Source organism: Hevea brasiliensis, chromosome 7 (assembly GCF_030052815.1).
Source record: "Hevea brasiliensis isolate MT/VB/25A 57/8 chromosome 7, ASM3005281v1, whole genome shotgun sequence".
Taxonomy (NCBI): Eukaryota; Viridiplantae; Streptophyta; class Magnoliopsida; order Malpighiales; family Euphorbiaceae; genus Hevea; species Hevea brasiliensis.
Window position 1 is genome coordinate 21,549,535 of NC_079499.1, and position 9,912 is coordinate 21,559,446.

Below are 9,912 nucleotides of genomic sequence, written 5' to 3' on the forward strand. Positions count from 1 at the left end.
ATAATGAAATGTAATATGTGAATCCTCAAATATTGTTTTTGCTTCTTGTTTTCTTTATTCTAGGTAAAACAAATGCCCACCATAAATCATGAAAGAGTTGTTCTAACATAAGAGAAAGAGAGAGTGTGTGTGTAATGCTACACCCATAAGCATCACAACATTATATGGCAGATGATATAACATAAGACCACTAGCCCTTTTGAATGATGACATGTGTCCACATAAATATATGACCATCATGAGATATGTACAACCACTGCTAGACTTATATGACCACATTGGGATGTAAACAACCATTGCCTAGGATATTCCACCATTTCTAGGTCATTGAAGCCTCTAAGTTGTAGATAGATTGCGAGCCTCGATAATACCATTGTGTGTCCAACATATCACAGTCATGACATCATTAAAGTCCCTAAAAGGCCTATTCCTAATTATTAAGTATCCTAATACGTAAATTGAGATGCATTATCCAGTAAGTCTTCTTGAGCCGGCTAAAGTTGTATAGTTAACCACCTGCATTAAAAGCACTGAAATCATAGACACCCTAAATGCCTTTTACCTAACTACTCTAGAGTGGAAATTTCTATAATAGCCATCAGAGATGTAGTTTCCTTTTGCCTAGCAAGGCTTGTGTAAAAGGAAATAATGAGTTAGGTGGCAAAGCCTATATCCATTACTAGGCTACCACTTGTGCTGATAATAACACATGGCGTTTTGGGTTCTTGAGGCAACATATATATTCTCTATAATTTCTATATCCCCGAATCATTTATTTTTGACATTTATTCTATTTCAAATACTCAAAAATTACTATCTTAAACATCAGAACACTAAGCAAGGGAATTCCACTTGGCTCTCTAACTACCATTTGTTTTACAGACATCATATGGTCCAATAAGAGTAGTAGAGGTGATCCTGAAGATAAAGGATGTAGAGTAAACGCTCGAATTGAATCACTAGATTTCCCTACAGGCACTCTACAGTAATCCCTCACACATGGAACTTATCATAACACCCCCCAGATCTTAATACTATTAATAGAAATTTTGATTAATTTTTTAGCGCATTATCAATCAATCAAGATTATTACGAGCTAATAAAAGAGAATAGTTAGCAGTTGTATTATTACAATCAACATCACGTCAGAGACGATAATGAATTGTAGAATTTTGGGTTGCCTCAAAGATGCTATAACCACCGAACTTCATACCTCTTAAGGGTTCTTAGGTCAACACGTAAGCATCTTTGCCTACTTAAAACTGAATATATTTGCCATATCAACTTACTATAGGCCCCTATATCTCTGCCACTTGCACAAGTGCCAAACTATTTTGCAGACGTTTTAATTAATCTAAAATTTTTTAAATTAAAAATCTACTTTTGAATTTATCTTGAAAAGAATATACAAATTGCCTCATAATTTTTTTTTTAATATAGTTCAAGTTTAATACCAACATTAATTAATTTTTCTATTTTTTAACTTGCAAATTTTTCACGTTACAATCCTATCTTACAAAAAAAAAGTTCATTCAGTTTCTTATAATCACTGCAGAAACAGCTCAACGAAGGAGAAAATTAAAAAAAGAAAGTACCAACAAAATTATATCCGTCAGTATTAAAATAAATATAGCGCGCTACATTTGCACCAAAATATCCTATCTCAACCTAATCGTTTTCTTTGAAATTCCCCTTTCTTACCCTTTCCTCTGTTTGGCTTTGATTTTAAAAAACAAAAGAATCGATTGCCTCTTCTTCATGTGTGGGTATGATCTCGATAAGGTAATTCCATTACTAGATACTTGATTGTGCTCAAGTGTGAAATTTGCCATGTTTCCAAGCTATCTGATGCTGATCTTTGCCCTTAATCCAATTCTGTTTCGATTCTTAAAAGGTTTAATTTTACTTGGGTATAGCTCCTCAAGCGAATAGACTTCAAAGTGTAGGATTTTAAGTTTTTAATTGAGTTTCAACTCATATGATTGATCGGGTTCTTTTATCTGTGCAATAATTTCTTGGCTCATTGCCACCCATGAAGATTTTATGTTTTTGCCCATTGTGGTCTTTTTAGTAGTGTAAATTTGCGTTTAGGGTGTTTAATTGTTTTGACTTGTTACTTGATACTGATGTTTAGCTGGAAAGATGAAAATAGCAAGAAATTAAAACTGTTGTGGTTCAGTAGTAACCTAGCAGTCAGGTCTTTTCTTTGTTTTTTTTGATCAATTGGTTATCAATTTTGAAATGAGTGTTGCTTGCTGTTAAGAATAGGTCTCTGCCAGCTCTCAAACTTGCCCCATTATTCTTTTATTGTTTATTTTCAAAATTTTCAATTTCTATTTTGATTTACTTAGTTATGAGGCTGCTCATCTTGTTAAGGATTCCCAAATTGTGAGATTCTGTAGTTTTTTCATGAGAAAATCTCTGGCACACCTGGTCCTTACTTTTTTAATTTTTCCCTAAAACTCTAATAATAAAACTGAAAATTTCCAAAGGGTTTGTCTCTGTTTGTGTTGAAATGCTTAGTTAAGAGGTGAATTGGATAGAGATTTGGGGATTTTGGTGTTAAGGATGAAGGTTATTCTGTGGTTATGAAATTGGATTCTTAACCTTTTTTTTTTTTTGTTAAAAAGCTAGAGGTTTATTTCATTACCAATTCTTTCTTAATTTTTTTATGCAGACATTATCAAATTGACATTGTTGTCTCCTCTTGCTCTTCTATTTCATCCCCAATTTTTATTAATATCTTTTTATATTGCATAAAGTTTGTATGATGTTACAAATTGTTGTAAAATGATTATTGAATGCTGGAATGCTGATGAAATCACATTTGCAAATGCAGAGTGTATTTAATTTTTCAATTATTGAATTTTTATAATTTGCTTTAGTTTTTATTGGGATGCAAGTCATCTCAAGAAAATTTTGAAACTTTTGCAGGTAGCAGAACTAATACTTTGGGAACTCATTTTGATTGGTAGTACTGCTATAGAAGACAAACTTCAAGGAGTACCAGATTGTATTGAGACTTTCTAGAGCTGGAATCAAGATTTGGATGTTAACAGGGGACAAGATGGAAACAACAATTAATATAACTAATGGTGAGTCATTATGCAATGTAACCTGGTAGTTTTGTTGTCACAAACTATATGTTATTTTCTTGATTTACATCTTTGTTAGAATCTCTCAATTAGTGTAAATCTCTTAATCAGTGTAAATTAGCTGTAAGTTAGAATATAGTTAGGAATTATTGTATTTATTGGCTATTATTAGTTTCCTAGTTAGTCCTAGTTGTATGAAGAAATATAAAAGAAAATTTTTCAAATTTTCTGTTTTCTACATGGTATCAAAGCAGTGTTAAAATTTATTGGCGTGAACAGTGTAGTTCTAGGTAATTTTTTTTTGTCAAGCTTTTACGTCGTTCTAGGAAGGGAGGTGACTGTCACCACCCACTTGAGTAGGCAGGACACCAGCTGATCAGCTTACGCCTAGAGTCCCGCCGCCGTCCAGTGAAGCACGTGAGCTCACGCGCCTCTAAAAGTCTCGCGTCATTCTTCATGCACTGGCGCGTGCACCCATTTTTTCAGTGATTTCTCCGACCACACCTCTTGCTGACGACCTTCCGTGTCCGGTACGCCTCTGACCATCGTGTTTCCACACCTAGTTTGCACATTATTTTTTTGGGTACCTTTCATTGCTCAGTTTTTTGCTTTCTGTCTCAATACCTATTTTTTTAATTGAAAAATGACTGATGAAAAGAAGAAAGCTTCTGAAACAAAGGCTGAATTTGTTGGTGATAATCTCTCTTTACAAATTAGTCTTGTAAAGTTGGATGGAACTAATTATTTGGCATGGTCTAGATCTTGTCTACTATTCATTCAGGCTAGAGGACTGTAGGGGTATATAATTGGAGATAGAAAAAAACCAGAAAGTACTAGTTCTACCTACTGCCAGTGAGAGTCGAAGAACTCTCTTGTTATGTCATGGCTCATCAATTCTATGCAACCTCATATAGCTTATGGGTATTTACTGTTGGACAGTGCCGCTATCATTTGGAGTGCTGTTTCTCTGACTTATTCTCAAGTTGGGAATGATGCACAAGTTTATGAGTTTAGGAACAAGGTTCATGGAATGAAACAAGATGAGTTGATTGTTGCTCAGTATTATGCGGAACTGAGTGGTCTATGGTAAGAGTTGGATTTCTATTCAGGCTTCATGTCCGGCTGATGCATTTAAGTTCCAGAAATTGATTGAGAAGGAGCTCATATATGATTTTCTTGCTGGGCTAAATGTGGAGTATGATTAGATTCAGGTCCAAGTGCTTGGTAAGGATCCTTTGCCCACTTTAAGGCAGACATACTCTTATGTTCAGCAGGAGGAGAGTAGGAGTGTCATGATCAATTCTACAGCTGTTGATAAGGCTGGGCTGGCTGCTAACTTCTTATGAGAACAGTCATATGGTCCATTAGATTAGGATCACTTGCATTGTGACTACTGTGGGAAATCTCGGCACACCAAAGAACAATGTTGAAAGCTGCACGACCGCCTAACTAAAGGGCGTGGAGGAAAAAGGATGGGCTCTGCTAGATCACAAGGAAATGTATCTGAAGCTGTGATTGTTTCTGAAGATACTGCTATCACTGGGATGTTTTTCAATGAAGAGGTACAGACTCTGAGACGATTCCTATCACAGCTTGAATCATAATCCACTACGGTTGCCTCTTCTAACTTCATCAACTCAGGTATTGCTTTTCTTGCCAACCATAATAATTCATTTTGGGTTATAGATTTTGGAGCAAACAAACATATGACAGGCTCTTCGAATAAATTCATATCCTATTCTCCATGTTCAGGCAAAGAAAAAGTCCACATTGTGAATGGATCCTTATCTAATGTTTCTAGAACAGATTCTGTTAAATGTACTCCTATTATAAGTCTTAGTTCTGTCTTATATGTGCCTAGCTTTCCTATTAACCTTTTGTCAGTCAGTTCTATCACAAAAGGTTAATAGGAAAGCTAGGCACATATAAGTCAGTTCTGTCTTATATGTGCAAAATTGAATTTTTTCTCACTCACTTTGTGTTTCAGGAGTTGATAACGGGGAGAACGATTGGCATTGGTAGACTGCAAGATGGGCTATATCTATTGAATGATTGTGTTGATCAGGCCATGTTGGGATAGTCTATGGGTACTGAGGAAGAAATTATTCAGTGGCATAGGAGACTTGGACCTCCTTCATTTACTATTTTAGAGAAACTTTATCCTCTTTTGTTTAAGCAATGCAAGACTGAATTGTTAGTATGTGATGCTTATGAGTTTGCCAAACATACCAGACAATCTTATCCTGCAATAAATAATAAGGCTTCAGTTCCTTTTATGATTATCCATTCTGATGTGTGGGGACCTACTCAAACTGTGTCTTTATCAGGTTGTAGATGGTTTGTGACCTTTATTGATTGTTGCAGTAGGTTAACTTGGGTATATCTGATGAAAGGAAAAAATGAAGTATTTTCATATTTTCAGCAGTTTCACAAAATGATTAGCACCCAGTTTGATGCTCATGTTAAAATATTGAGAACTGATAATGGCACAGAGTATATGAATGGAGTTTTTCAGGAATATTTAAAGTCACGGAATTTTGCGTAAGACTAGTTGTGTTAACACTAGTGCTCAAAATGAAGTGTCTTAGAGAAAAAATAGACATTTACTTGAGGTTGCTAGGTTTCTTATGTTTACAATGAATATTCCCAAACTTTACTGGGGGGATGCAATTCTTTCTGCTGCATATCTTATTAACAAGATGCCACTCCGGACTTTGGAGTTTAAGAGTCCTTTAGAGGTTTTGCAAGGTAAAAATTCATATACTGTTCCTCCAAAGGTTTTTTGTTGTGTTTGCTTTGCTCATCAGCCTAATAGAGGGAAGTTAGAACCTTGAGCCCTCAAGTGTGTCTTTGTTGGTTATTCCAGTACTCAAAAGGGGTATAGGTGTTACCACCCTCCTACACGAAAATATTTTGTGAGCATGGATGTTACCTTTAGGGAATCTGAATCTTATTTCCATCCACCTCTTCAAGGGGAGCATAGGAAGGAAGAAAAGATGTCTTTCCCTTCTTCTTTGTGCTCTCCCAACTTTCAACTTCAAAGGGAAAGTGTGAGTCTAAAGCCTATACCTAATAATGATATTCAAGGGGAGTCACCTAAATCTCGAGGGAGACTGAATGGACCAGATTTGAGAATCTATACTCGGCGAAACAAGACAGATATAGCCATCGAGCAGGAGATTGTTGATCAACCGAAATCTCTAGATTCAATTCCTGAATATCCTAAGGTATGTGATGAGTCTCCTTTGGTTCCTAAAGAGTCTAATTTTAATTCTCAGTCTACTTTTCCTTCTTCTAATAATGGTCTTGATATTCCTATTGCTCTCAGAAAAGGTGTTAGAACCTGTACTAAACATCCCATCTCTAACTTCAATTCATATGATTCTTTGTCTCCATCCTATAGAGCCTTTCTACTGTCTGTTTTCTCTGTTTCTATCCCACAGGATTGGAAGAAAGCATGTCTTGATCCAAAATGGAAGGCAGCCATGGTGGAGGAGATGAAAGCTCTAGCAAAGAATGAGACATGGGAACTTGTTACTTTTCCAATGGGGAAAAAATCAGTTGGATGCAAGTGGGTGTTTATTGTGAAACATAAAGCAGATGGTTCAATTGAAAGGTATAAGGCTAGGCTAGTAGCAAAAGGCTTCACACAAACGTATGGGGTAGATTACCAGAAAACGTTTGCTTCTGTTGCTAAAATGAATACCATCAGAATTTTACTATCATGTGCAGTAAATCTTGAGTGGGATTTGCAGCAGTTTGATGTAAAAAATGTCTTTCTACATAGTGATTTGGAAGTAGTATATATGAAAATCCCTCCAGGGTTTGAGAATAGGAAGACCAAAAGAAAAGTTTTCAGATTGAAGAAAGCACTGTATGGTTTAAAACAGCCACCTTGGGCATGATTTGACAGGTTTAGTAAGGCTATGGTTTCTTTTGGATACTGCCAAAACAATGCTAATCACACCTTGTTTATAAAACATTATAGGGGTAAGATCACTCTGCTTATTATCTATGTAGAAAGAGATGATTCTCATTGATTTCAATTAGTCTGTACATGGGTATATATATACAATTGATTCCTATAATTGTGTTCTACTAATTAGGAAGAAATCCTAAATAAGAAATCCTAAATAGGAATACAGAATACAAAATATACAGAGAAATAATATAGTGATTGACTTTCCATAACATAGTGATTGACTTTCCATAACACTCCCCCTCAAGTTGGAGCATAGATATTAATCATGCCCAACTTGTTACAAATGTAGTCAATTCTAGCTCCATTCAAAGCTTTTGTGAAAATATCTCCTAACTGCTCTCCAGTTTTGATGTGTCCTGTTGAGATGATCTGTTGTTGAATCTTTTCACGAATAAAGTGACAATCAATCTCAATATATTTGGTCCGCTCATGAAACACCGAATTAGAAGCAATATGAAGAGCAGCTTGATTATCACACTACAATTTCGCAGGCAGGGAGGTCTTAAAACCTGTCTCATCTAGTAATTGAAGTATCCACATTACCTCACATACTGATTGTGCCATGGCTCTGTATTCGGATTCAGCACTAGATCGATAAACTACACTCTGCTTCTTGTTTCTCCAAGACACCAAATTTCCTTCAATAAAAACACAATATCCAGTAGTTGACCTCCTGTCAACCTTAGATCCAGCCCAGTCGGCATCTGAAAAACATTCAACATTCAAATGCCCATGATTACCATATAGCAAACCTCTTCCTGGAGCGCCCTTCAGATAACACAAGATTTGTTCCAAGGCTTCCCAATGAGCAACAGTTGGGGAAGACATAAACTGACTTACCACACTAACGGCATAAGCAATGTCAGGACGAGTGACTGTAAGGTAGTTCAATTTTCCTACCAATCTCCTGTATCTCTCTGGATCTTCAAACAACTCACTATCCCCTGCTAACAATTATAAAGTTGGAGTTATTGGTGCGCTACAAGGCTTAGCACCTAATTTTCCTGTCTCTGTCAATAGATCGAGGACATATTTTCTTTGAGACAAGAAAATACCCTTCTTACTTTTCATAACTTCGATACCCAAGAAATACTTTAACAATCCCAAGTCTTTGGTCTGAAACTGAGTTTGGAGGAAGATTTTAAGAGATGAAATACCTGCAGAGTTACTCCCAGTGATGACAATGTCATCCACATAGACTACTAAGAGAATTAGACCAGCCTCAGATTGCCTATAAAATACTGAGTGATCACACTTACTCTTTTGCATACCAAATTCCTGTACTGCTTCACTGAATCTCCCAAACCATGCCCTAGGACTTTGTTTCAAGCCATAAAGAGACTTCCGAAGCCTACAAACTTTACCCAACTCCCCCTGAGCAACAAACTCAGGTGGTTGCTCCATATACACCTCCTCCTGAAGATCACCATGAAGGAAAGCATTCTTGATATCCAATTGATGCAGGGGCCAATCATATGTAGCTGCTAAAGAGATAAACAAGCGAATAGAAGTAAGTTTAGCTACAGGAGAAAAAGTATCAGAGTAATCAACCCCATATGTCTGAGCATATCTTTTTGCTATAAGGCGTGCTTTTAACCTAGCCACAGAACCATCAGGATTTACCTTTACTGTATATACCCATTTGCAACCAATAGCTTTCTTACCAGTGGGCAAAGGCAATAGTTCCCATGTACCATTAGCATCTAAAGCCTCCATTTCCTCTTTCATAGCATCACACCAGCCAGGATGAGACAGTGCCTCATCAACAGTATTAGGGATAGGAACAGAGTCTAAAGAAGTAACAAAACACCGAGAACAAGAAGACAATTGATTATAAGAAACAAAAGAAGAGATAGGGTAAGTACATGAACGTTTATCTTTACGAAGAGCAATGGGTAAGTCTAGATCAGAATCATGATCAGTATGAGGTACAGGATCTCCCAACGAAGTAGCTGGTAGAGGATCTGAGTCAGGAATCTCCAATCTCCTGGAATAAACATGAACAACGGGAGGTCGAGTAGGTCTAGAGACAGAAGGAACAGGCTGTGGGAGAGGACTAGACATTGGTTGGACAGTATATATTAAGAGATCATCCTCCTCCCCCTGACTCTCATACACAGATGATGGAGGAAAAAATGGAGTGGACTCAAAAAATGTGACATCTGCAGAAAAAAGATAACGATTAAGAGTAGGAGAGAAACAAAGGTATCCTTTTTGGAGTCGGGAGTACCCAAGGAAGACACATTTGAGAGATTTTGGATCCAATTTAGTAACCTGGGGACGAACATCACGCACAAAACAGGTACAACAAAAAATACGGGGTTCAATAGGGAACAAAGATTTTGTAGGAAACAAAGTAGTATAAGGATTATCCCCATTAAAGACAGAAGACGACATACGATTGATCAAAAAACATGCCGTAGAAACTGCATCCGCCCAAAAGTGTTTAGGAACTTTCATCTGAAAAAGAAGAGCACGAGTTACCTCAAGAAGATGACGATTTTTTCTTTCGGCCACGCCATTTTGGGATGGGGTATCCACACAGGAAGACTGATGAAGAATGCCATTTTGTGTCATATAAGGCTGAAATTGTGCTGAAAAGTATTCTTTGGCATTGGCACTTCTTAATATGCGCACAGAAATATTAAATTGAGTTTTGATTTCATTACAAAAAGCACAAAAGATAGAAAACAACTCAGAACGATTCTTCATTAAATATAACCAGGTAACACGAGAGTAATCATCAACAAAAGTAACAAAATAACGAAATTCAATTTTAGATGTAACAGAACAAGTACCCCAAATATCAGAATGAACTAACTCAAAAGGAAATGA

The 9,912-nt window shown here is 36.6% G+C and overlaps 1 protein-coding gene across 2 annotated transcripts; it reads left to right on the top strand.

Annotated features, from left to right (window-relative positions):
• The first annotated feature begins 1,439 nt into the window (after window positions 1-1,439).
• Window positions 1,440-7,218, top strand: LOC110661603 (retrovirus-related Pol polyprotein from transposon RE2). 2 transcript variants are annotated; one of them, XM_058150063.1, is made up of 3 exons: window positions 1,440-1,782; window positions 2,935-3,095; window positions 5,083-7,218. In XM_058150063.1, exon 3 carries the CDS (start codon window positions 6,017-6,019, stop codon window positions 6,998-7,000), a length of 984 nt encoding a protein of 327 aa, XP_058006046.1. In that variant the 5' UTR covers window positions 1,440-1,782; window positions 2,935-3,095; window positions 5,083-6,016; the 3' UTR covers window positions 7,001-7,218. The 2 variants fall into 2 exon arrangements, with proteins under 2 accessions (XP_058006046.1, XP_058006047.1); XM_058150064.1 differs by lacking the exons at window positions 1,440-1,782; window positions 2,935-3,095 and adding an exon at window positions 3,112-4,736.
• Window positions 7,219-9,912: the final 2,694 nt, after the last annotated feature.